The sequence below is a fragment of the Pithys albifrons genome, chromosome 10 (assembly GCF_047495875.1).
Source record: "Pithys albifrons albifrons isolate INPA30051 chromosome 10, PitAlb_v1, whole genome shotgun sequence".
Taxonomy (NCBI): domain Eukaryota; kingdom Metazoa; phylum Chordata; class Aves; order Passeriformes; family Thamnophilidae; genus Pithys; species Pithys albifrons.
In genome coordinates, this window is record NC_092467.1 from 9,573,649 (window position 1) to 9,600,665 (window position 27,017).

The window sequence follows — 27,017 nt, forward strand, 5'->3', positions numbered from 1 at the left end:
GAGATGCTCAGGGTTTGGCTACCTGAAGAGCACAGCCTGCTTCTTGCCAAGTCACTGCACTCAGTGCAAGGTGAATTATTGACAAGCTAATGACTTGATGTGATTATCTGAGATGAACAAGGTTATGTTGTATTGGATCTAGGAGGAACCAAAAGGATGTCTGTAATGATTTCAATTGCTCTTTCAGTGCTCTGACAGTCACAGTAAATGGGTGACAGGTTCCAGGCAAGCTCATTATATTTCTCCTGGCATCACTTAATATCAAAAGAAAACAATAGCTGGTCTGGTATTGCTACCAACATGCTGCCTACTTGATGGCATGAAATAGGTTAGGATCTCATCCTGTGGTTAGCATTTAATCAATAAAACTGGTTAAATTAATACCCAGATTGATCGGAGCAGCCTTTTACCCAAGACTGCCCATGAGGAAGGGATGCTTTCCAGGAGAGCTGGCCAAAGTGTGGTGGCCCTGGCTTTATTGCCTGCTTCAATATCATGGCCAGGATGGGCTGAGCACTTTCCAGTGGAGCTTTGGAGGTTGTTGGCAGTAGTGCGAGTTGTAATGCACACTTAATAAAATTACAAGTTTAAGGAGATAAATGACTCTGTGTGGCAGAGGGCAGGCATCTGGACTGGTAAAGGGGTGTGAAATGTGAGCCATTAATGCTGGAAAGCAAGGCCTGAGCCCCCAGGAAGGTGGTTAAGGATGAGACTTTGGGTGCTGCTTGCCAGAGAGACTTTGGGAAGGTACTGAGGGCAGATGTGAGCAAGTGCTGCCTGTGCTGGCTGTCTGCTGGGCATGCTGGGTCATGCAGTGACAGGAATGACTGGGCTCAGCCAGACATACTATCTGATGGGTGCTGAGAAGACAAGGAACAGGCATGCCTCTGTTCCCCTGGTGGCTGGCTTCATAAGTAAGTCTTGATAAGCTCATTGCCTTTTGGCTTCCAGCAATGTTCTACCTAAGAGTTCTCTGCCAAACTCAGGACAGCAGCATGTCCCTTGTGGCCAGGCTCTAAAATGCAATGAGTCTGGTGACAGGGGGTCCAGCCTGGGAAAGTGCAGTGTGTTCCCAGCTGGACAGAGAGCTTGGTCATGGAGCCAGTGAGGATGAAGAAAACCATAACCCAGATGAGAGAGCATGGTTTGGGAAAGCTCCTGAGCCAGGAGGTGCCTGCCAGTGTGTAATCTTCCACATGCCTCCAGTCTCTCTGAGGAGCTCAGCACTTCTGCTCTGGTGTGCCATGGGCAGGCAATGCTCAGGGCTCTGGCAGGAACACATCAACTGATGCTGGGTGTGCCAGCGCAAGCAGCAATGTTCCTGGTGGGTGATGCTGGCCTGGAGCCAGTCCAGTGCCTTTGAGAGGGCTAGGAGCCAAGTAGGCACTGAGCCCGGGACAGGACTGGAGCTGCTGGCAAAAAGCTGGGAGGCAGCAGTGCCTCCTATCCCCTACATCCCCATCACGTATCCTTGCTCTCCATTTGCTTGGGTTGGCCTTTCCTCGGTTGGACTCTCTTCCTTCTCTGAGAGCCTACAGTGTCTCCCTGTGATTCATCTCACTCCCTAGCTGGAGGCTTTCCCCACCATGCTCACAGTGAGTCATGTTACCAGCTTGCTGAAGCCATCATCTGAGCCATCAGCAAATATCTGCTGGGAGCTCAAGGGAGAGGAAGAGGAATAACGCCTGCCAGGCTCCCGGAACTTGGGGGAGAAGGCAGACCTTCAGCATCACTGCTTCACAGCCAGGACATGTTCTGCTGGCTCCTACCCTCTCTCTAAGTTCATGGCCAGAGTGTAAAGTCATTTCACAAATATCTGTCCCCTGTGTGCCCTTGTGCTTCCTCCTCTTTATCCTGCTTCCTCCTAGTCCTTCCTCAGAAATGGTTCTTCGAGCAGTTTTTACAGATTGCACTTCTGGGTTGTGCAACCTGGAACATGGACATACGTAATGTCTTTGGGACTGAAATACCGTGAAAGGCGCTGGAGGCACCGATGGGGCTCTCCTGCTCTCTGTGTGCCTGCTCTGGCTTTTCCTCCTGCCTAGAAAGGAGTGATTTATTGCACACTGTGGCTCACAGGCATGAACAGATTTAGCCTGGCTGTCAAGGCAGGGAGGTCTGCAGCTTGTTCTGGGGGATTTGGGGTCATGTTAGCACTGGTAATTGCTGTTTGTGAGGGTTTGAAGAGTTCTTAAAGAAACCATTTTCCTTTGATGGATCTCTGCTCCTTCCACAAGGTGACAGAGCTGCCTTTGATAACCTGACCCTCAAACTTGCATAAATTTCAGAAGAAGGTATTGTAGAAAGGCTGTGTTCAGTGTCCCCAGCTGGAACACATCCAGCTCAGCACACACCAGCCCCATGATTGTCACCAAGAGGTGACAGTCTCTTCTGCTGCTAAAAACTTGCTACTGAAGATAACCATCTGCACTTACCTTTGTGTTTTAGAGTAAATTTTTAACTGTACCTAAGAATAGCATACATTCTGTGCTCCCAGCTACCTGAGAGTTTATTGTGAGGAAAAAAATGGTTTTGAGAGAGATATGTTGAGATTTGTATGATTTCAAGGTGTGCAGCTCATCCTGGCATCTCCCAGCACTATCTGGTCAGCACAGCAGTGATCTGGGTCTGTCCCCCTGTTCCAATCCCCTTGAGCTTCTGTCTCCTTGCACCCCTTACATTGCTTTGATTTGGAGATTTTTTTCCTTATTGTTTACTGCAACATGGAGTTTTCCCATATTTTTTAATAAATCAGTACTTTCATTGTTTTTTTTGCCATCGTGGCAAGGTTTTACGCTTGGGATGGAGTGGGTCCAAATGCTCCCTGCTGCTGAGTACTGATGCTACATGGGCCTGAGCAGGAGAGATGCAGGCCACCTTATCTTGGGGAGCCATATCTTCCAGCCAGGTGTGAGTGTGTCCAGATGCTTTGTGGTTAAAGGGAGAAACAGCTTAGGGAAAGGAGGGTAAAGAGTTAAAAAAACTCACAAGCAGAGGGACAGGGGTCATGCAATACTTAATATCTCTTTTATGGAATAGAAACTAAGACACAGGGAGACTGACTTGTCAGACTCTTTCTGAGGGAGACATTCCTGTACAGGAAACCAGGCTGAATTAAAGTTGAACCAAACTGAAGTCAACTTTAAATATGACTTTTGTGTATGATCCTTTCTGTTCTTGTGCTTCTCTGCTGGTCCTCAAAGGCCAAGGACCCCTTGAAGTTGAAGTGTTCTCTGCTGCATCACCTCAGAAGGAAGACAAAGCCTGGGGCTGCAGCCTTTGGAAAAAAAAAAAGATGCCACGTGCCCCAGTTTCTCCACTGCTAAAATTAATTCTTGGTGGTTTTGGCTTGGTGCAGCAGGAAGATGTTCCAAGGGATGCTGTACACCAAGTAGCCAAGGGGCAGGCACAGTGCCAGAGCCTGCCTTGCAGCCTGTAGCAAGGCGAGAAGGATTTTGGTGCGCAGCTCCATGGCTGTGAGAGCTCTAGGGATGTTGCAGCGTGTTCCTGTGGTGTGCCAGGAGCAGAGGCAAGGATCACATCCTTTAAAAGGAGAGGCTGCATATTGTGTGAGCTGGTCTGTGGAATGGGTGTCGTTTAGTTAGAAAGTTGGATAAAAGGATATGTCTGTTGTAGGGCAGCAGAAGGAACACTTACGAGAACACGAGAAAGGAGCCAAGGACTCTCCATCCTGGCAGAGAAGGCCTGTAGTGTGCAGAGCACAATGAGAGCCTTGGAGGTTCCATGTCGCCTCTGCCTGCACCTCCTCAGCCACCAGGGAGGCTGCACAGGACTGCTGCTTCTCCACATGGCACTGCAGTCATGGGTCTGGTCCCTGACTGCTCTGGCATCCCTGTAGATGATAGTTGGTGGAGGGAGTGATGTGCTTCAACTGGGATTTTTGGAGGGCGTGGACTTTCCCATCCAAAGTGAAGACTAGACAAAGAGTGTAGTCAAATTTGGATGAATTTTATGAGAAATTTATTTGAATTTTCCTTCTCAGGCCAGGCTTCCCTGATGGAGCATGAGGATCCCAGTGACTCTTAATTTGTTGCTTGGTGTTTGGCAGTGTGAGTTTAACAAGATGGGGGAAAAAAATCACCAACCAAACCAATTCCCCATGCCATGTGCTTGCCTATGGAAACTACAAAAATCATCCTGAAGTGTATTTACTGAAGGAAACGTCTGCAAAAATGGTTAAATTCCAGCTTAGCTCTTAGAACAGAAAACAGCCCTAGACTGTTGTTCTTGGATTGCAATAGCAATATGCATCAGAGAGAGCTATCTCTTTCTTGTCCTCTCCAATGACATTTACTTACTCCCTCTTAACATGATGGATGGGACTGGTCTGGACTCCTTCAAACACTCCCTGTTCCTTGGGAACTGCGGGGATGTGTGTGTATCTTCAGTATTGGAAACACAAAGAGCACATCTCTGCTGACCTCTACATACTTGCTAAGAAATCCACAGTATCTAAAAGAAGGGAAATCCAGAGTAATTGTCCAAAGCTGTTGGTGAGTGTGATTCAGGGTGCATGTCCCCTTGCGCTCTCTGTGAAAAAAGACCTGTCTTTCTGTGGTTTGAATGGATTCAACTTCAACTCGTGGCTAGTCGATTTTGTGTGTTCGCCTAAAGTCAGAGCCTTTGATGTGAGGAAGCTCTTCCCAAGTCCCAAGTCTGAGCTGTGGACAAGTCCCTTCCAAGCCTGCTTCTTGGATGCACTAAGTAGAGAGAGTTTCTTTTAACCTCTGGGATATAGGAGTCTGGAAAAGCTGCCTCATGTTCTTGTTGCTTTTTTCTGAACTCTTTCCTGTTGCTTCTTTGAAGGGTATGATAAAGCAGGACATGTTATGTTGGAACGGGTTGTATTGGTAGTGATTTCAGTAGTGCCATGTTTTGAGATAATGTCATCTTTCTGTTTTCCTGCATGTTGCTGAAGATCACACTGTCTTCATGGTTTCCTTTCCACTGGGATGGCACCTTTCAATGGCTCTAGGCCTTTTCTAGGGTACGTTTCTGCATCTTGCAAATGCATCTTCTCTTCCTATTTCCTGTGAGAGGCTGCTTGGCCAATGCCATATAGAATGAACTTGAAATGAGTAGATGCCAGAGTCCTGTACACTTGACCTGGATAGCAAATACTCTTTTTTTTTTCCCTAGACTTGCATGAAAATGAGCATTGCTGTGCTCTCCTCACTAGAGTTTCCTGGAAGCACAGTGGCATTCTGTCATCTGTCTGTCCTTGCTTCATCTGTGGCTCCACCCCCAAGGTGGATTTCAACCCCCGTTTTGTAACTCCACCTAAAATCTTGGTCTTATTACTGGATTTTTTTCTCTAATTCTGTCTAAATCTGTCGAAAGGACATTATCCTTGTTGCCTTTAACATGTAGAATTTAGTGAATTTGTTGTTGAAATAGGAACTATGAAGCAAGTGTGATATGAATAATTACCTCTTTTCTCCCATTACAACCAGAAACATTGTGAACACTGCCAGCACCTAATGAGTCCCACAGGGCTGGCTTGTTTCTAATGCACCAAGCTTTACTGCTGCTGCTCATTCATTCTTATTAATTGTCTGAATTTCATAATTGCTGATTTAGTTACAGTATTACCAGTCTTCCTTCCTCAGTGTGTCACTGCATCTCTGCCTGGCTATTCTCATCTGCCTTCTCAACTGGTTTTACTCAAGCTTTTCATGCAACTGTGGGAGAGCAACTCTGTGGAGAGCAGTTAAAAATACTAAAATAAATCCTGTATTTCCCAATTTGGGGTGTAAATACCACTGTGGCGTGATTTGACTCACTTTGCTGAGCTGACACCTTTCTGAAGTGCTGTGTGTGTGTCTTTTTAGGGTGCCCCTTCCTTTGTCACCTGCCCTCGGGGTGGATTTGGGGTGACTCTGCTCTTCTGCAGTATCAACCCTGCTTTTGACCCTCTCCGTGTGGGTAGGGATTATCTCAGCTGCCTTAAGGCAGAGTCTGTGTCAGAAAGAAAGAATTTGGGAAAGAATGCTAATCTGAAACACAGAAACTTTGTTTCCTTTCTCAGGTGGAGGAAGATGTTGGTCTGGACATTGCCTGCACTGCTCAATCCCCATCAGTCCTGCATCAGGACTTGGTGGTGCCAGAAAGGGGCAGGAGTTTATTAGGGATTACTGAAAAGGGGCATGACAAAACTGCTGCAAATGGCAATGCTGCTCTTTAAGCCAAGATCATTCTAGCACATGGGCTCAAACCAGCTGTGGGCTGGATGAACAGAGACCATTTCCAGGCTCTTGTGGCTTCTTCAAAGGGCGATTGCACCAAACAACTTGTGCACCCACTGCTTTTGCCTGCATAGGTTGAACCAATGCATGTGTAATTAAAAATACCACAAATTCCAGTCAGATGTGGGGTTTCCAAGGAATGTGCTTCTGCTTATTCTAGCAACAGGTGGCAAATATTAAAACGTGTACAGCTCATTTCTTGTCTTCTCTCTCCCAGGCTGTGAAAAGCAGTGTGAGAACAGTGCCTGCAGATGCACACAGAGCCCGTCCTTGTTTTCCTTAGCTGAAGGAAGTAGCTCAAAGCCTAGTTGTTGTTTTTGTAACCAGTTTGACCAGTATCCCACATGCACCCACTCACTGGTTAATTTACACTCTCGCTTTATCACCGGAGGTGGCAGCATGTAAGTGCAGGAGGACTTGCCACCTCCCACACAGGTCCAGTCTGTGCTGTTACCACTTCCTTGGATTTCTGAACGGGGTTTAGGGATGTTTTCAAGGCTGGAGATTAGACTGTTACATGGTCTCCACCAACCTTTATGCCTGGCTGAGAGATCCCGCTTTCCCCAGCCTGTGAGCAGTGACTCCTGCTTGGAGCCACTGTGAAGTGTGCACAAGCTGGAGGAGAAATGATACAGCTAGGATGGGACAGCATTCCCAGCTTTCTTTTATAATGTTGATATAAGTCAAGCCCCAATGAAGTGAACAGTAACTTTTGCATAGAGACCTTGGTGGGTTTGAGCTGCTGGTGGAACTGAGGGATGCAGCTGGGTGTGCCCCTGCTCCACCAGCTGCATCCCTCATGTGCTGCTGCATCCCCTGGCATGCAGAGCAGCTGCAAGCTCTCAAGTCTCCTTTGTACCTCTGATTGTAAGGTGTTTTTTAAGGATTTCTTGTAAGTGCAGTAAATAATCTTGTAAATGGATGTCTGCAAAAGAGAGGGTGAGAATAAGCTGTTACCTGGAGGAACTTTCTCCATTTAACCCTATGACCGATATTGATTTAATTTTTACCAATTCTGATTTCTCTGAGATTCCTGTGAAATTGTTTCAACCACAGATGACTCATGTATGTGTCCCAGTTTGCCACCTCAACTTGTGAAACTCGGAGGCAGTGAGGGGAGGTTGGAGGAAGTGGATGGAGGCAGCTCTCTGGTAGGAAATAGCAAACTGAGCAGAAGGCATTTATTGTGAAGTATTCAATGTTATTGGAAAACATATTTTATGTGATAAATGGGGATGCTGTGATCCTGGGATTGTTTCAAAGCAGCAACCTTCACTCTGCTCTGCCGCTCTCACAACATGGGTATTTTTAGACTGATTCTCATTTATACCCATCAGTACTTGCAACCGTCACAGACAGTTACCAAAATTAAACCTGAAGTTGGATGGGAAAATAGGCACTGACCTTGTCAGTGCAAGCCAAAATCATATCTATTTCAGACAAACACATGTACCCCAGAGCCGCATTTCCCATATGTGCAAATGCAAACTCCAAGGAACCATGGAGGAGTTTTAAAAAGCATCATTAAGCCCAAGAACAAGCATCCAATACTTCATTATTCCTCCTTCTCTCTTCCAAATTACTGTGCCATTTAATTCAAGTCCAGCTCGTGGCAAAACCACAAGCAATGGGGCATAGGCAGGTTGACAGGGGAAATTTAATCCTGAGGAGCACCTTACACCAGAGCTAGCAGGATAGCAGAGGTCTCCAGTATGTTTGCCCATGCTGTGCTGGCAGTTTGCCAATATTGCTGGCAGGAACTTTGATCCTGCCCCCATATTTTTCCATGGTTCTGTGTCCCACAATGGGAACCATCCCTGCTACAACTGTGAGCACTACAGTCTAGTTTTGACCCAGGGTTTGGCAGCAGGAACAGGGAGCACAAGTGAAGTGACCACACCAAGGTGATCCCCAGATCTCCCTCCTATCCTTGTCCCTTTGTCTTCCAGCCCTGAGGGGGAACAGGAAGGTGCTGCTGGCATTCCATGGCAAGTGCCCTGCTCATGTGTGAAGCATGGGCATAGTCACGGCCAGGTATGTATGTTACAACTGCATGCAGGAACTGGGGTGGCAAAACCACCTCACCAGAGCTGTGATGGGATCACATGCCCCAGGTAAAGGGTATGGGGAGGTCTCAACAGACACAGGCAGAAGCACAGCACCTTGGTAGGGCAGCTTAAGGCATTTTTTTAAAAAGAAGGTTTTAGTCCATTTACTGCTGATTAAGTTAGTAGGCTAAGCAAGTATTCCAGCGTGCGCATCTCCAGCAAGCCTGAGTCCCCTGAGGGCATAAAGTGCAGCTCAGAGTAGTGGACTGTCAGATGTCTTGAAGCCTTGTTCAGAAATGCCTCTTGGGTGAAGCTGATTGCACTCCTGGGAGATGTCCTGCTTTCCAGCCACTTTATCCCATGACATCTGCTGCTGCCCCAGTAGAGCTGGAGGGAGACTCAGACCAGGGCAGGCTGGCAGGTGCCATTCCGTTTTCAGGGCAGCAGCCCACAGTGGAAGGGAGTGACGCTCCATGCCTGGGGACCCTGATGGCAGGACCCTGGCTCTTTGCTGCTCTACCCTTCTGACAGCAGGTCTCTGGGGAGAGGCAGTGCTGCCTCCACTCTTGGCTGTGTGGTAGACTATGCTTAGCTGTCTGCTATTCCCAGACCTGTGTAACTTAGATGGCTGGGGACTCTTCTGATCTGCAAGGCTGCTCCTGGCCAGGTTGCATCTGTTTGCTGCTGTGCCAAAGCTGTATTTTAAATCATTCCCTTCTCCTCTGCAGTGCTCTTTTCTTTCAGTCCCAGCACACAGCACCTGCACTGGGCAAGCTGAATGCAGTGTGTGCCTTACCAAGACGTGGTCTTTTGCAGCCTTTTGGCCCAAGGAATTGTTGATTCACAGGCCAGACAGGCATGCTGTGGTCCTGCATTCGCTGTAGTGCCCACCTTGATGTGTGCAGCCCCTCCAACACTGGAAGTCATACTTCTCCTTCAGTTAACAAAGCACTAGAAGGAAAAAAGAGATGAGGTATTCTGTCTGCAGTCTGCTCCTGGTGCTTTGGCAGGACTCCAGTGCTGAGCTCTGGGTGTTGATTACCCCACAAAGGGCTAGCAGGAAGCCAGTGCTGCATTCCTGCTCCTCCAGCTTTCTGTGCCCATCCCTGAGGCAGCTTGGCACCCCATCCAGGAAAAAAGGCCTGTTGCTCACAGGCTCCTGTTCCCGCACAGCCCGCAGGTGGCTTCTGAGTTGTTCAAGGGCACTGATGTTGGTGCCACTTCTTTGTGTGGTTCACTAAAGTGAAATCCTCATCCCTTGCACAGTGCTGCTGTTTGCTATTCCTCACAATTACGGCTATTAGGATCCCAGCAAGGTTTCTCAAGTTTCCCTCCTGTGGGTTATGTCTGAGCTCCTGTGCATTTCTGAGATTTACTGTCATTCCCCATGTTTCCAGCAGCAGAAATTGCGAGGTATGTGGTTTCCCCTCGGCCATTAATTCTCAGTGCAGTGGAGCCTGTGCCGATTGAACTTGAGCTTGGCTGTCATTTTTTAATAAGTTAATTCTTCATCAAGAGCACAGTACTGCTCCTCCCCCAAAGTGCTGGGAAAGCCGTTGCTAGTCTGCCACGTCTGTCATTAGCCCAGGCTGACCTTGGGTTAAAGTCTAACTCTGAAAGTATTTTATGAGCTGCTGTGCCAGCCAGCTGCATGGAGGAGGCGCAGGGGGTGCCAGGGGAGGCAGGCACTGGTTACGGGAACCGTGGGAGCTGCGGGGGCATCACCACGGTTAGAAGACCTCAGGGTGCTCACAGTGCAGGGTCCTGGCCAGCAAGCCCTTTGTGTTTGACAAAGGTGGCTCTGGGGGATCCAACATTGCTCACAGTTTCGTGTCCTTTCTGGATAAACACAGACTACACCTTTCTGGCAAAAAATACATGCACTTCTATGATTTTTCTTAGAAGGGCAGAGTAGCAATGAATTTTTGGGGAATTGCTATTTCCCTATTAATTTAGTTGTCAGACCACTGCTTTTTTCCAGAAAAAGCTTGTAACTTTGTTTTTATTTTTTTTAAGGAGAGAGTAGAGGGTGAAATGGGACGGGAGAGCTCAGTGCACTTGGAGTAATTTCCATTAAAACATGTTCTGTTTATTTGTATTCTGCTGGTACAATCTGACCATATAACATTCCTGATACCTTCCCTTACTGATGAATACTGCTAGTGGGCAGACTTAGAACTGTACCCACGGCAGTTTGGATGGGCTGGGATAAAATGAGGGCATTTTTATTCAGGTTAACATTTTCCAGATGCTTGTGAATGTGGGGGGATGATGAATCTAGAAAGATGGCATCTCTATTTTTTAGTGTCTGATCTGCCTAACCTAGCGTGGTTGTAAGTTTTCTTACACTTCTACTTTATGAAATCACCACAACAGGGATGGATAGCATCTTTCTAGGGATGCTGAGTTTTCCCTGCTTTTCACACATACCCATCACACTCGGATTCATACATAATTTTACTCTGAGCTGACAAGGTTACATGCACTCTCTATTAAGCAACATATGTTACTCAGTTCTTCAGAAAGGGCAATTTTAATACTCTGCCAGTAGGAATGTGTTGCATAATGATGCATATACCAGCTGGCTTCTTTTCCTTCCAAAGTTATTTAAATACTGAATTCTGCTTAAAAGACAGATGTTGAGAATAGACTCCCACAAACCTGAGGTCAATGGTAAGGCTCTCATGCTCTGATGGAATAGATGTTTCTTTTCCAGTTGAAAAAAGAAACATGTTTTGTGTGGGCAGTGTAAAATTAAGGTATAATCTTTATTCATTTCTTAGTTGGTTGGATTTTATGGGTGATCTTATACTTCTTTTTCATTACTAAGATCACTTTTGCTTTTTTCCTCTGATGGTTCTGAGGTTTTTTGATTGATATATCTCAGATGTCCATTTTCAATCTTTGCTCACAAATTTTAGTACAGTTCTTAGAGCTTCAGTTGGAAACGACTGTGGAGCTGTGAAAGTCCAGAAATGGAAGGTTTCTCTGTTGCTTTTTCTATTTTCTCTGTATTTCGCTGAAATTAATTCTTCTCTATCTTCTGGGTTTGCCACATTGCTATAGCCAAGAATTAACATATAATTAACCCAAGCTTGTAATATTATTACAGATATTTAGTGATCCAAAATCATGCCCAAGATGGACAAACTACCTGGTTGAAGGCCAAGAAAGCTCTTCTGACCATTACACCATTTAGTTGGTTATAAGTAATACAGTGAAATACTACATAGTGTGAAACACAAGGGGATCGTGCGAAAGCTGCACAAATCCTCTTTCCTTTCTTGATCCCAAGCTGGATAATTATTTCTGTATCACTTATTTATTAAGCTGCAGGCTGGGATTCAGCTCTCCGAGATGGAGCTGTTGGTAGCTGAGCTCATCATGTGTGAATGTGTTTTTCCTCCTGAAGTAGTTGCCACAAATCAGAATGCAGTGCCCAGCAAGTATGGGGTGAATTGCTGCCATTCAGCTCCGTGAATCCCATTACAGGGTCACTCCTATTGCTCCTGGTTCAATGCATAGCAAAGCTCCCCCTGAACATCCCTGGAACATCCCCATCCCTTGCTGGCAGCAGCATGGGTCCTATGTTGCTGGCTTTGACAAACCCCCTTTTGCTTTGCTCCATATAGGTAGTTTTGTATTGGCTCAGAGAGAAACTTGTTATCAGCAATGCTGTGGGTTTTAGCACATCTTTGGGGAGGCAGGATGTATTCCCAGCAAGGGTTGTATGGCAGTGGTCCAGTGTTTCTGGAAACCTGTGAATTTTCTTTTCCTGTGGGTCAGCCAGTGCCCACTTGTTTTGGATGGAACAGCTGTGTCTGTGCAGACCTTCTCATAGTCCCTTCAGTGGCATTTCCAACCCTGCCATCACCTCTGCTCTCCTCCCAGCAGCAGGAAAACTAAAACCCTCATGCTTTTCATCCCTCAAGCTTTTTTCTCTTTGTTTTGCAGCCGAAGGGGGGTTGTTCACAAACATGGGCAGACACAGCAGATCTCTGTGCCTGGGGTAGGCAGAGTTGTGATCAAGAGTAACTCCAAGTCAGGGACGTTCTGATAGGTCATACAGAGAGGTTTTTTAATGACCTCTTTAAGTAAATGGGCTTACAGGGCAGGTGTTAGCAAGGGCAGGTTCCTGTTAGTGAGACTGTCTTAGACATTGGTAGTCTCCTGGAGCAAAAATATCATGCTGGTATCTGTAGTCTGCTAATGGAAAGGATTTGCCATGATTTTTGAGAAGTCCAAGGAGGTGGTGTAGGGCTAGGTACCCCTCCCAGGCTGCACAATGCACATGTGCAAAAACGGTCCCCAGACCAGCCCTGAGCACTGCTTCTGGGCTGGTGACTTGGGCTAGCTTTCACCATCAGCTGCTGCCTTCCTGAGACCTGCAAGGGCTTGTGATCACTGTGCATTTTTCCTGCCATAACCAAGGAGCAGCACCCCAGCATGGCCAGGCATTGAGTGGGGCTGGTCATGGCAACTGCTGTCACTGCTAATGTGGACTCCTGCTCCGTGAGCTGTTGCAGGTTCTGCCCTGCATGGCTTTTGGTTCATCCCTTAAAGTTTCTGTGGCTTAGATCTTACTTACAGGAACTATGCAGAGCTAATGCTCCCTAAGCCAAACCAGAAAGCCCTTCAAAATCAGCAATGCATCTCCTGGCCTGGGGGACTCAGCATGCCTTCCTTGCACAGCCCTGGGATGCGAGAGGCAGCTCGGCTAAATTGCTGTCTTATTGAATCCTCTTCCTTGCTAATTTATTATTAAATGACAGTTAGTGTTTCATTAGAGCCCCAGTGGGCACGAGTTCATTAGTGTTTTATTGGCTAGAGCTGCACTTCTGTGCATGGGAAGCGTATCCCAGAGAGCCTCTGGTCTTGTTGGACTGGCTGCACTAATGAGCTCTGGATGGCGCGGGATGGGCAATATCTCTCTAAGCACATGGCTCAGGCTTGCAAAAGAGCCTGGCTATCACTTTGGCATTAGGATAAAGACCTGGATTTATGGAAGAGCTTATCAAATCTGGCTAGTCAGCTCTTTTGAGAATTGGACTTCTTTGCTTCTGTTGGTCCTTACTGGAGTTTTGCTGTCAGCTGTTGGCACAAGGGGACTTTGGCTTTAGTGTGGCAGAGGCACAACAGCTATCCCCGCAGCATTCGCCTCTGCTAGGTTTGAGGCAGAATCTCTTGCCTGCCTCCTCTCCAAAGAGCTCTGCATTGATTCAATCCCTGAAACATGCCAGGGCTGGGTAGCATCTTTGCTGAATCCTCCTGGCCTGTCTGCATTGCTGTCCTGGGGCTGTTACTCACCAAAAAAAATAGGCTAAAAGTAGTCTGTCTAACTCTGGGATATTTTTCAGGGTTGCTGTCTCTTCCAAGAGACATTAATTAGTACCTGGGGTAGCCCAGAATAGAAATCCCATGGCACCCACAGCTCAGAAGCGCAACTTGATGTTTATAATCAATGATCATTAGAACCAGTAAATCAGGCTGCAGCACCCTAAGGTGCTGTGCAGTTGCCCTGGATGCTGCAGAGAACATCCAGCTCAGCCATCACCTCCTGGAAAAATCACATGCAGAGATTCAGAAGGGGCTGAGTTAATTCCTTTCAGGTAGTTGGGACAGACCTCACCTTTTCAGGGCTAAATAAGGACATTTCTTTAGTGTTAGGTACCAGACACACTGATCTTGCCACTGGTCTGGTGTCTTAGCAAGGCACAGAGAAGGGGCTCTTTAATGCAGTTGCACCTCTGCAAGTAATAACAGGAAGGGGAATATGAAAGATGGGACTTGGAAACCCACACCAGTGAGCTCTTTGGTGAGGGACTCTGGTGAGACCTTTCTTCATGAGGATTAAGCTGTGCAGTCAATGTACAGGTATGTGCTGGGGTTTTGAGGCTGGCCATAGCCATGGCAGGAGCCTGAGCTCTCCTTTATTCAGCCCATCACCCTGGTTTCAGCCCTGGAGTGTGTGGGCTTGCCTGGTCTGTGCATGGGGGAGGGCAGAGCTGCATTCCCCACACTATTTTCCAAGCCATCCGAATCTCCCATTCCCATCGGCAACTTTTAAATGGCTTTGAGGAATTGCGCTTTCAGGTCTTTTATCATTTGATCACAGGTCAGGGCCAGCAGCTTTTCCTGCCTGCTGGCTCTGGCTGCCAGAGTTAATACATCATGCAGTGCTGGAAATGTCATGGTGAGGCTCGGTGAGGGCTGGAGGCAGGGCACTGGGTCTGGCAGAGACACTGTCAAAATAATGGGAAGAGAAATTAAATCCCTCTTCCTCAGGCAGGCTAGGTGCAGGATGCAGGGCTTTGCTGGGCTCAGAGGGTCTGTTTCCACGGCTGTACACAGCACCCTGCATGTGGGACTAGCACACTGGTTACCTGATGTGGGTGCACCTGTGGCAGGCAGGTTGTGAGACTCCTCAAAAGTCCCACAGCAGGAGGTTGCTCAGCCTAAAAGGCTTATTTAGCCTCTTTCCCTGCCGGACCTCTCCTGGCTTGTAAGACTCTAAATGCCAAAGTGGATGGATTTGGGGGAAATCTCATTCTTTCCTCGGGCGAGACCAGAGCTTTGTGTTTAGTCACTGATCTTTGGAAGTTCCTGTTGGGATTTTTTCCTGTCCAGTGACTTCTAATTGAAGTGGGTAATTGCATTATCCTATATCCCCTGGAGAGGATCACAGAATCCTCAGCAATCATTATCAGTTTGAGCCCAAAAATACCTAACTCTAAATGCCATTTCCCTTACCAGAGCTCAGCAATGGCCACAAACCAGTGGTGAGGGGGCAACCCCTCTTTGGGGAGGTGTGGCCCTTTGGAGGGTCAGATCAAGTGCCTTTGAAACACAAGCTACCCTCCCAGCAGCATCTAGGGCTGGGCAAAGCATTATCTACATCCAGGGACTGGATTGCTCCAGTATTTCTTCCTCTAAATCCTGGGCATGGCAAAAGACCTTTTGTCCTGTCCTAGCATGGATGTGCAGGTTGATATAGGCATGTAAGATCAGGAAAATCTGCCCCTCTCCCTATCCTTCTCGCCTCTTCAACCCTGAGGCTGTCCTGCCACAGAAAGGCTAATTCAGGTGTTTTTTCCATCTCCTGCAGTATGAGTTTAAAGCCAAGAATATCAAGAAGAAGAAGGTGAATCTCGTTGTGTCAGTGGATGGTGTGAAGGTCATTCTGAAGAAGAAGAAGAAGGTAGGCAGCACTGGTGCCTAGGGGAGCAGTGCCTTGATGGCAGGAGCCCTCCTCTCCCAGTGCAGGGACCTGCAGCATTCTTGAGCTTCTGGGAAACTCTGGTGGGCTGGGAGAGGGATGGATGGGCTGGGATCAGCCACAGGTGAACCATGTTCCTGCAGCACAGTTGAGCTGGTCCTCTGTGGGTGTAGAAGAGGCTTAGGGGGCCCTCTGAGAGGTAAGGTGGGACATGGCCTATCCCCAGCAGGACTCAACCCTTAGTTCCAAGGGAGCAGCAGCAAAGCTGTGACAAGAGCTTCCCAAGACTGTCTCTGCCCTGTCGTTGTTCTCAAGGACAGCATCTGACGTACTCATTTTCAGCTTTTTTCATTGCAGAAAAAAGAATGGGCTTGGGACGAGAACAAAATGCTTGTCATGCACGATCCCATCTACAGGTAAACCTGCTGGGTGAGGGGATACAGGCTCTCTGCCATGTCACTTACCCACACCACACTGACTCCATGCTGGGGTCTGACCAGGGAGAGCCACCACTATCCCTGCAGAGGGCAGCTCCCCTCATTCATGGTGCTCCAAAGTCCCCTGCTCTCTTCCTCCATCTTGCCAAAACCTAAGAGCATGGAACACTTCTCCCAGGAAGCTGAATGGGATCAAGACAGGGCCCTAGCCATGCTGGGGAGAGGACAGCAGGCACCTGGGCAAGAAGGCTGACTCTGAGCAGTCAAGGAGTGAGATTTGCTCTCTCCTGTCCCTGGAGGGCTCCTGAGCCACTGACTCTCTCCCTGAGAGCTGAGCAGAGAAGTCCCATGCTGCCTTTGCAAAACACTTGCTGCTGCTGAATCAGCAGGCTAATTTTCCCAGCCAAGGCAAAACCACTGCCAAAAAAATTTCTGATGGGCTTTAGCAGGGATGTGCCGCAGAGGCTGCCCTGGGAAGTGCTGGCTGTGGCCTTGGCAGTCTCCTGGGCATGTGGGATTTGTGTATGCTGATATTCTCCCTTCCCTTCTGTCCTTGCAGGATATTTTATGTGTCTCATGACTCTCAGGACCTAAAGATCTTCAGCTACATTGCCAGGGATGGGTCTAGCAATGTCTTCAGGTGCAATGTCTTCAAATCCAAGAAAAAGGTAAAGATGCTACAATGCTCATCTTCTCATGGTGTGGACTCGGTGGAGCAGCTGGGGTAGGACCCGTGGCACTGCATTGCAGTTGGCAGCCCAGAGCATCCTGGTGATCTGAGCTCTGGTGCCTCAGACCCTGTGACAGCACACAGAGACCCCTGAGAGCTGTGCCAGGCTGGGGGGTCAGTGGGCAGGGGTGGCCCAGCTGAGGTTACATTCCTCCTCTCTTCTCCTCACCTGCCACAGAGCCAAGCCATGCGCATCGTCCGGACAGTGGGGCAGGCGTTTGAGGTGTGCCACAAGCTGAGCCTGCAGCACACCCAGCAAAATGCAGATGGGCAGGAGGATGGAGACAGTGAGAGGAACGGAGATGACCTGGATGTCCCAGGTATTCTGCAAAGGTGAAAGTGCAGGTTAAATTAGGATCCTGGAGCCTGGCGGACATGGTCTGCAGAAATACTGTCTTCCCATACTGCTCCTTGCTGGCTGACACCTGTGGGGAATGGATTTGCACAGCAATTTGGCCTGTGGTGCCTCAGGCTCAAGCTGGGATCTTGCCCAGCAAGGAGCCTTCTCTAGGTGTTAGCCATCATCCTTGCAGACATCCCCCTTGCTGGGAGCCCATTAGCAGCGCCAGGGACTCTGCTGGGTGCCGGAGTGCTCTCTGTGCTTGGCTGCACACACTGCAAACATTCCCTCGCTGCTTCTGCAGAAGAGGCCGCAAGCACAGACCTGCCCTGTGTCCTGAGGCACGCCTGGGACTGGGGCTCTCAGGAGTTCCCTGGATGGACTAAGCCGTGTTTGTGGTCTTGCATCAGTCTGCCAGGGCTGCAGGCAGCCTGTGGACCCTATTCCTTCTTAGACCCATGAGTAGAGGGTGCAGGAACAAATGTTCCTGGCTGTGGAGTCTGTTGGTCCAGCCCCGTCACCCAAACTCTGTGGGGCCCCAGAGAGCTGCCCTGCTCCTTGGAGCCAGGACCTGTGCTGGAGGTTGGTCAGACTCCCTCCAATGCCAGCCAGGATGCTGGCAGGTCCTGCTGCCTGCTTGTGTGTGGATTGCCTGCCCTGCCATCCTGTGCTGGGGGCTAGATCCCCCCATTCCAATAGGAGCAGCCTGGGCTGGGCTGTGGTTTCCTGCTTGCCTCTGTGACCAGTGCTGTTGTGATGACCTAATCATTGGGCTGTCCTGGACTGGTTATTGTTTGGTTTTCCTCTGCACAATGTCCCAGCCGTGATATGCAGTTCCCTGGAGAATTCTGAGCATCTGTTTTTTGTTTTTCTTTCCTGTAATCTCTTGTTTACCTTTCTTTAGTTTTATCTGTGTTTTCTGCTCTTGGTGGCCCATTTATCCAGCATCAGCGGTTTTAGCTACTGTTCCCCAGGTTTGGTGTGCTGGGACTGGGTGTGTTTTTGTCTGCAAGCCCTATCTGAGCAGCATCAGGAAGAGCAGCCGTATCTCTCTGTACCTGCTTCCCCCAGAGCTGGAGGGTGGGTGTTGTGGGAGCAGGGGGGACCGACTGCGGGCATCGTTCACCATGCTAGGGGTGCACCGTAGCAAACTCCTGCTCCAAGTGGGGTGTGCTCTGTTCTGACACTGCTCCCACAGCCTGTCGCCTCTCTGGTGTGGAGAGGGCAGCCGCCTCAGCGGAGGAGACGGACATCGATGCCGTGGAGCTGCCACTGCCCGGAGCCGATATCCTGGACTTCAGCCGCGGCGTGACCGACCTCGATGCTGTGGGCAAGGAGGTGGGTGGCTACACCGATGCCAAAGTGCCTGGGTCCCTGACCTCCACTCTGGGAGCACTGCATGGCCTCAGCCCCATGGCTCTGAGCATCCCAGGGCACCAGGGATTGGGAGGGATTCAGCAGCATTCCGCAGCTCCCAGATCAAAGCCATCTGCGCCTGCAGGGCTGCCCTTTGGCTTGGGGCCCAGGGCACTCCTGGAGAGCGCTGTGCTGAGGCTCAGCTGTGTGCAACCACACGGAAAGTGTTTGGGGCAGAGCTGATAGGGATTTTTTTCCACCAAAAAAACCCAAAAATAAAAGAGTTTTTTGATATAGTGGAAATTCCCATAGGGAGCATTAGCCTTTTTGTGCATTTTCTACAAAAGTACTTGGATTGTTGTCAAAATGGAAAAAATACTGTCTTCAGAGTTTGTCAACACCCCCAGCAAAGTGTGCATTTGCTTTGAATACAGCTGCTTCTTTCCTGGGTATTTTGGGGGGCTACTCTGCCAACAGCCTGTGTGTGGCTGGTGGCTCTCTGTGGTGAGGGGCAGGGATCGCACTCTGGATATTGGTGTTTTGCAGGGCTGCCTCCACCCTGAAGATATACTGACAGCGTCACCCAAGATGCTGCTGCCCTCCTCTGCCCAGCTGCCTGACCTTGGAACACCCCTCTCTGCCCACCACCAGATGCAGCTTCTCCAGCAGCTCCTGCAGCAGCAGCAGCAGCAGACACAAGTGGCCGTGGCACAGGTTCTCTCCTCCACTCTTTCCTGGGACCAGGAGCAGGGCTGGGGCACACTGAACCCCTTGGTGCCACCAGAGTATCCCTGCCTGGAGGCAGTGTTGAAGGCAGGCTGGTCTGTGGGGAGCTACAGGCAGAGATGTTCAGGTGGCAATTGTGGGAGAAACTGTGACTCAGACAATGGGGCATGCAGCAAGAGGAGAGGAGTGGCAATTTGCCTGGGCCCATCACAAAAGATGAGGTGCTTAGGTCTGTGGGCCACCAGGTTTTTTCTTGGGCTTTCAGCCCTTCTGCTTGCCAGAACCTGGCCTCAGTGTTCACCCTGGTTGACTGCTGCCCGGGCTCTGTGGCTGGCCTTGCAGCTCACTGTCCATGCACCTATTTCTCATTTAAGCAACTCTGGCTGCCTTATCCAACTCATTGCCTGAGCTTTACTTGTTCACTGACCCCTCACAGAGCTCTCTGCAATTGCTTAACTTTCTTCCTGGCCTGGCCGGGCCTGAGTGATGGTCTCCAACAGCCTTTTTGTGCTGTCCCATGGCTTTCCTGCTCTTGCATCAGTAAATCAGTATTTGTGCTTCTGATCAAGTTGCTGCCCCAGAGCCCACATGCTTTCTAGGGTCGTAGACTGCGAAGTTGCTTTCCTTTCTGGAAGAGGGACCTGCATCCTCAGGAGATCCTTTATGTCTGCCCAAGTATAGTGTTGCTCACAATCCAAAAGGGTAGTGCCTGCTCAGAAGGTAAAATATTACACCTCTTGCCCTTGATTTGACTTCATGGAAAGTTGCAAATCCCAGCCCCTTGCCTAGCCTCCTGCTACCCACAAGCTCACTGTGCTTCAGCTCCACTCTGCCCAGCCTTGACACCTCACTGGCTGTGTTTGGGCAGCACCTGCCTGCCAGCACACCTGGCACTGCCTCCTGGTACCCACTGAGGTGGTCAGGTGGCCCCTGGGTGTGTGACTCTGCAGCCACAGCAGAAGCTCACAGCTTGGCAGATACAGAGAACTCCCTCCTCTTCCTCAAGGTCACTTTCTAGGCTAAGGTAAAACTGCCTTTTGTGTTTGGTGGGGTTATTTGAGGGTTTTGGGGTTTTTTTGCTTGTTGTAAATATGTGCTTTCCTGGTTCCCCATAAGCCTGGCTGGCTCAAGCCTTGCTGGAGAGAGGAGCACTTGTAGGAGCTGAGGGTGGGTGCCCGGAAGGGGTGCTGAGCCAATATGGTCCCTGGGCAACTGCTGTCCCTTGTCAAGAATACATTTCTGGGGCTCTCTTTGCTCAAGCTCAGATCAGAGAGCTTGCCTGGGCAGGAGCTCCTGGCTGTTTGCCCTCTGGGACACAGTGCTGGGAACATAGATGTTTGCATATCTGTAGTTACACTGAAATCAGTGGTGGTCTTGCTCATGGGCTTCCTGCAGACTGACATCCAGGCATTGCTTCCCAGGGCTGGGGTGAGCAGCAGCTCACATCCCCAGAGCCACCACACCCCAACAGCATCCTGCCACCTGTGTTATTCCAGCCCTTGCTTGCGACAGACACCACTGGCAGAACTCAGTCTCTATGAAACCTGCCCAAAAAGACAGCTTGACCAGGACCAGCTGTGATACATGGCTGTGCCCTTGTGCACCCACAGCACCATCCAGCTGATCGAGTGTGTCTTCTCTTCTGCATCCGTCTGGCTTCCTCCTAGGCTGCCCTCTCCTCGTGCATCCACAGCACGTGCATGTGTGTGATTGACAGTTTGGTCAGTGCTGCCCCCCTTTGCCTCAAGCTCTGCCATCAGAAAGGCCAGGGGACCATGAGCTGAGTGTGCCCTGGTGTGGCACTGCCACCTGCAGCGCACTCCCCATCACATCTGCAGCACCTGCAGGGAATTGCTTCTTCATCACGCCATTGGGTGGGATGCTGGTGAGCCCTAGTAGATGAGTGGTGGTGACCAGAGTCAAAGCCCACAACTCTCAACCAGTATCTCCCCACACTCATCCATTCTCCTCTGTTCCACAGGTCCACCTGCTGAAAGACCAGCTGGCAGCAGAGGCAGCAGCACGGCTGGAGGCCCAGGCTCGTGTACACCAGCTCCTGCTCCAGAACAAGGACTTGTTGCAGCACATCTCACTCCTGGTCAAACAGGTGCAGGAGCTGGAGCTGAAGCTGGCAGGGAACACCACCAGTAAGCGTTCCTGCCCATTCTTCTCCCCTCGCATCTAGCCAGGGCTGTGGGGAACATGCATGCGGATGTTTCTCTTGGGGGTTTTTTGTGCATTTCCAGTCATTTTGTTTGGAGGGATATTTGTGCCCTTCTAGCTAGGCTTGTGCATGTGCAGCAGGGTGCTTACATGCCATTTAGAAGGGGAGGGCTGTATGGACAGGTACTTAACTACCTCCATCAGCTGTATGTCTGCTTTCCCCAGTGGCTGCATGCTCTAGGCCAGCTCCATACCTGCCCAAGAGCCCCTACTTGACCTTCCTCTCCAGCAGATATGGCCATCAGCTCCCTGCAGGATCTGGAGTAGGCGACAGTTAACTTTTTGACCTGCAAAACTGGCTCTTTGTTGGCCAGCAGCAGCTCCTGGCACCAGTAACATCAAATAAGCCACTCTGAACTGTGGCAGTGGGGAGGCTGGCACTCAAACGGCCCCAGACTGTCCTCCAATGGCCAGTGAGCAACCAGCCATGGTAGCCAGGAAATGCCCAGGCAAGCTGGGCCTCTCAGCCATGCCCTTCTCTTGCAGCAGGCTCCCAGGACAGTTTGCTGGAGATCACCTTCCGCTCCAACGTCCTCCCCGTTCTCTGCGACCCGACCACCCCGCAGCCTGAGGACACCCACCCGCCGCCGCTGGGCCCCAGCTCAGCTTTCCCCAGCACCCTGGGCAGCCCCATAGGTAGGAATGACTGTCTGGTGAAGCTGGAGTGCTACCGCTTTCTGCCGGACTCGGGGCCGCCTGCCCCAGAGCCAGCGCTGGGCAGCCTGGAGCTCATCAAGTTCCGTGAGTCGGGCATCGCCTCTGAGTACGAGTCCAACACGGACGAGAGCGAGGAGCGTGACTCCTGGTCCCAGGAGGAACCGCCGCGCCTGCTCCATGTCCAGCCCAGGCAGGACCTGGGCGACAGCCTGGAGGACGAGATTGCGGTGTAGGAGGGTCAGCAGGAGGTGGTGCGGAGCAGCCGGGACCTGCCGGAGCTGAGACAGCCCCTGGCCGTAGCCCAGTGGCCCTGGCAGGGACAGGTCAGCCCGGAGAGGGGGAGGTGGAGGAGAGGTAGTGAGGCTTCCAGCACCCAGTCAGAAGGAGCATGGAGGTGAGGATGGAGTCGTGCCGAGGGAGTGCGCCGGGTGTGCTCTGCTCTAGCGTGCATGGGCTTGCGTGCTGAGCTGGAGCATCCCTGCTTCTCAGCAGACAGTGAACTGACAGCTTTCTTGTGCTCCCCCCGGTCCCCATCCCCCCACAAATTGAGGCAGAAACAAGAGACTTCCTTTTGGATTAGTCCCTGCTGCTGCTAAGGAAACAGTAGAGCAGAGGAAGGGTTTTTCTGAGGGAGTAAGAGAGGAGGCATAGGGCAGTGAATGGGGACGAGAAGGACCGAGAGGGCAGTGAGCAGGAATAGAGTGGCTGACAGGTGGTCTGGCTCTCTGTGTGGTGGACAGAGTGGGAGACACAGGGATTTGCTATGTTAAGGTTGGTGACAGTGCACTGTTGTAGTGGGTCTGTGAATGAGAGATGAGGCATTGAGGAACAGTGAGGATGAGTCTGGAAAGGAGTTGAAGGGGTGAGATGAGGTTGTGCAGGCTGGCCAGGTGCAGGCAGTTCCTACAGGGTGTTGTGGTGCTTCCAGGACAGGTTTTGTCCCAGCCTGAGGCAGGTGGAGGGCATGCAGGCACATATGCTCCTCTCCCAGGAGCAGAGAGGAAGGCACAGCTCAGTGTGGAGCAGGGAGCCAGGGCATGCAGCAGTGGGCTATGGAGTGTCCTCCCTGTCATCATCTAATCCTTCAGCTCTTTGGCACACCTGCCAGGTTTCAAAGTCTTTATGGTGCTCTCAAGTAACTTTTTCAAGCACTTGCTTGCACGCACGCCCATCCCCACAAACTCCCTGCTTTGCTTTATAGACAAACCCTCCCATTTCCAAGCAGTTGTTTTCCCCTAGACCAGGACTGGGGCCTGTGGTGCTGGCATTGGTATCCGCAGGGATTAGCACACTTCCACCCCTCAATGGGGAGTGAACTGCTTGTGTCTGCAGAGGGGCTTTATCACATCTCTGGTTTGCACCCTCCAGAAAAGTAGATCCAAGATCTTAGGATCCCCCACCAGCCCCCAAGATGCTCATGGCTAAAAGCCATCTGTGGGGGCCTCCAAGGGATCCAGAGGTTATTTATTTTCTACAAGCACTTTTATCACCTGCCTGGTGCCTTTAGGAGGCCACAACTGAAGGGAGTCCTGATGTCCGCCCTGCTCCATATGGAAACACTTGATGAGGTGGGGATTAGCACAGTTGTCTTTATCCCCATCCTCCCTCCTATCCTGCTTCTGCTTTGCTTTGTTGCTTCTGTGCTGCTCTTATCTTTGCCAGCTCTGTCTTTGCTTGATCTGCCTGCAACTAACTCCTGGCTGACACCAGCTCTTGCTCTCCTCCAGGGCTTAGCCTGGCTGCTGAGGAGGTCCATCACTTCTCTTTGCCCAGGTCCCCTTGTGACTGAGGGCTGCTGAGGAGTGAGGTGTGGATGAGTCCTCCTGGGTCAGTATGAGCTGTGCTATGCACCCTCCATCACAGTACAGGGCTGGATGCTCTGAGAAGCTATAGAGTCCTAGCGGGAAGGAAGGAGGAACATATTTTAGTGTCTCCAGCAGTGCTCTAATGTCCAGAGGAGCCCCTTCACCAGTCACAGTAGGGACAGAGTGGGAGAGGGTGCTGTTTCATTCATGGGTGCTCCTGTCCTCTGGCCACCACTACCTCCATATGCCCTGTCCCACACCACTGTGGGAACAGCAGTATGCCAGCCCCAACATCCCATCTGCCAGCTTGCAGATAGCTGGAGGTGAAAGCATGGAGTGGGAGGCTGGTCCAGCTAGAATGAAGAAGTGGGTATGGCAGCACACACAGGACATGACACAGTGAGGGTAGGGATGCTTGGGTGAACTTGGAGAGGAGTTTTCATGTGGGCAGACAGATCATTCAAGAGAGATGAGACAGCAGGAGCTCAGGTGTATACCCAGGCCAGATGCAGGGAGAGCCCAGGAGGAGCAGCAGTAGGCCAGAGGTCTTTTCCAGGCTGGGCTACCTCAGAAAGCAGGCAGGGAGGGGCTGTCTCCTGAGACACTGCTCCGGTCCATCCCTGCTCCACACACACAGGTTGAGTGAGTGCTGCTGGAGCCAGATGGGACCCTGCCAGCATCATGCCGCACCACAGGTGTACATGTGTGAATGACTCTCCTCCTATGTCAGCGCTGCCTCCAAGATGCCTCTCTAGCCTCTCACTTTTATTATGGACCTTGACAGGGGATTTATAGCTATATTTTTTGTCCTTTCTTTTCCTACAACTGTCGTATTACTAACTGTTGACTTTATCTGGGAAACCAATCTGTCAATGTAAGTGCACTTAACCCTTGGGTGTTGTCATTATAGTCAACTGGCTTTTGCTAAATAAATCTTTCTATTTCTCAAGGCTTTCTGTTGTCTCTTTCTTCTCACTGACTCTTTCTCTTTCTATACTTCCTTCCCCCTCCATAGTGGGTCCAGCACCAGCAGTGGCATCTTGTGGCCTTGTACAGACCTCCTCCAACCTAAGCCTACTCCCCTGTGGGACCCCTATTGTGGTGTCAGCCACAGGCTATCCATGAGAAGAGTAAGGTGCCCTGAATATTGCTGAGAGTAGAGGGGTTTCAGTCTTCCCCTTCAGCCACTACACAGTGCAGGCTTGTCTCAGGGCTGACCCAACAGCTTGAGGGTGCCAGGGGGTTCATGGCATCTGCAGAGCTCCCCATGGAGATGCAGACTTGCCAAGCGGCACTTTCAGGAGCTCAGGAGTTTTTTGTCTTCCAAGGAAGGAGAAGTAGGGAAGAGTCTCTCAAAGGATGGCAGAAGTGTTTCATAGGGAAGAACAGCACAGACGCAGGGCTGGCTGATCCTAAAACAATTTATTCTGCCGCTGGCAGGAGTGATTGAGCAGTGCCCTCCCGTGGCAGCTGCCTGGCTGGTGGGGTTACATGGGCACCTTGGGGGCTGCAGCCTCCTGAGCCTTGTGCTCCTGCTCCCTCAGGGCCCTGAGCCTGCGGTAGAACCCCTTGCAGCTGTAGCCCTTCTGGGAGCTGTGTGTCTTGACCAACCACAATGTGGGGAAGATGCGGCAGCACAACATGCACTGGTACCCATGCTGGAGCACAGGCTGGCACTGGGAAGCAGTGAGGATGTCCTGGACTGTGATTCTGCTGGCTCTGCTGCTCGTCAGGCTGTCCCTCTCAGGGGCTTGAGGGTCATTGGAGGAGCCAGAGGAGGAGCAGATGCTCTCCAAGAGATTGTCAGGCTGCTCACACTCCTGGGGGCTGGTGTCCAGGCTGGAGAAGAGGCCACCCAGGCACTGCTGTGTAGCTCCTTTAGTGCTTATGAAGTAGCTGTAGGATGAACCCCAGGGCTGGTAGATGCTACAGGGAACTTGCTGTTCAGCACGGTAGTAGGGCCACAGTCTTCAGAGGAAAGGGCCTGCAGTGAGTTGGGAGTCCCTGTAAGAGTCTGGCCTCCACCAGAGCTGGAAGTGGTGCTGGGAACCCTTCCTCTTTGTCTCCATGGAATGTGGATGTGGTTGGCTCTGTCCCAGTATGTGCCCCTGGGATGCAGAGGTAGAGCTGTGCACAGGGTAGTGATGTGCACTGAGGCCCTGGCAGCACCAGGCTCACCCAACAGCTGGCTGGAGCCATCACACAGAGTACTACACTGATGTGGGGGCAGCCATGGGGAGTCTGAGCTGGCACTCCCAGGGGCAGCACCTGCAGCTTCAAGAACTCTTGCTAGGAAATCATGGGAGAGAAACCAGTGTAGCTCCGAGGTGGGGTGTGACTGCAGAAACTCACGGGTCCCCAGAAAGCACCTACTGCCACCCACCACACAGACCCAGTTCGGGCTGGGCTGATAGAGCCTTGGTGGGGTGGGCAGTGCAGAGCCCAGGCTGTGGATGCCCCCATTGAAGCTCCTGCATCTTTGCCAGGGCCTGGTGACATGACCCCATGTGAGTCCCATCTATACAAGGTAGCATGGCAGGTCCAGGTGGAAGGTGGGCAGCACATCTCACCTGGTGGCGTAGAGGGACAGGCCTTCCCCTTGCCATTCCCTTGGTAAATGCTCTCTCTCTTTCTTTCCACAACCTGCTTTCCAAGTCGCTCAGTGTCAGGTAAGAGAAGCTCTCAGTGTGCTGGCAGTGCCAGCGTGGAGCCCTGGGCTCGCTGCTACCATGTCTTGCCCCATGCTGTCTCCCATGCATGCACTGCCCTGTGCAGCCCTGGCATGTCCTTGCTGCCCACAGCCTCTGCAGGGCTGCAGGAGCAGCCTCCCTGTCCCCAGGATTATATTCCCATGCTGTTGGCAGGCAGCTTCAGGCCAGCTGTCCTTGCTGGGATCCTCCCTCCAGCCTGGCTTACACTCCCTCTCTGTTCCCTTTCCCCCTCCAGTGGACCAGAGCATGTTTGAGAATGCCAGTGCCAGCACGGCACCTGCCCCACGGCCACAGCCTGTCCCTACCTCGGTGGGCACTGTGCTGCAACACTCCCGCCCTGCCAGCAGCCAACACTTGCGCAACCTGGGCAAGGCCGTGGGGGCCAAGGTGAATGACCTCCTGCGCCGAAAGGAGCCAGCTGGGAGTGTGGGAGTGATGGAGGTGAATGCCAGCGTGGGTGCCATGCTGGGCACAGCACAGCTGGCTATTGAGGACGGGTGAG

The 27,017-nt window shown here is 50.9% G+C and overlaps 2 protein-coding genes across 6 annotated transcripts in view; one reads left to right on the forward strand and one right to left on the reverse strand.

The window, feature by feature from the left end:
• The window catches only part of NOS1AP (nitric oxide synthase 1 adaptor protein), a 43,361-nt gene that overhangs the window by 14,124 nt on the left and 2,220 nt on the right, over positions 1-27,017 (forward strand). Inside the window, exons 3-11 of one of the 5 annotated variants that reach the window (XM_071565214.1) lie at positions 15,420-15,512; positions 15,873-15,946; positions 16,527-16,635; positions 16,876-17,017; positions 18,236-18,375; positions 18,940-19,107; positions 21,101-21,266; positions 21,829-21,978; positions 26,751-27,012. In XM_071565214.1, the coding sequence (XP_071421315.1) occupies positions 15,420-15,512; positions 15,873-15,946; positions 16,527-16,635; positions 16,876-17,017; positions 18,236-18,375; positions 18,940-19,107; positions 21,101-21,266; positions 21,829-21,978; positions 26,751-27,012 (1,304 nt within the window). Of the gene's footprint in view, positions 1-15,419; positions 15,513-15,872; positions 15,947-16,526; positions 16,636-16,875; positions 17,018-18,235; positions 18,376-18,939; positions 19,108-21,100; positions 21,267-21,828; positions 24,754-26,750; positions 27,013-27,017 lie in introns of those variants that run through there. The other 4 variants (XM_071565215.1, XM_071565216.1, XM_071565217.1 and 1 more) reach the window with 4 other exon arrangements.
• SPATA46 (spermatogenesis associated 46) lies at positions 25,292-26,547 on the reverse strand. The gene is made up of 2 exons (XM_071564874.1): positions 26,543-26,547; positions 25,292-25,772 (listed from the first exon to the last, which is right to left on the reverse strand). The coding sequence occupies exons 1-2, from the start codon at positions 26,545-26,547 to the stop codon at positions 25,292-25,294; spliced, it is 486 nt and encodes a 161-aa protein (XP_071420975.1).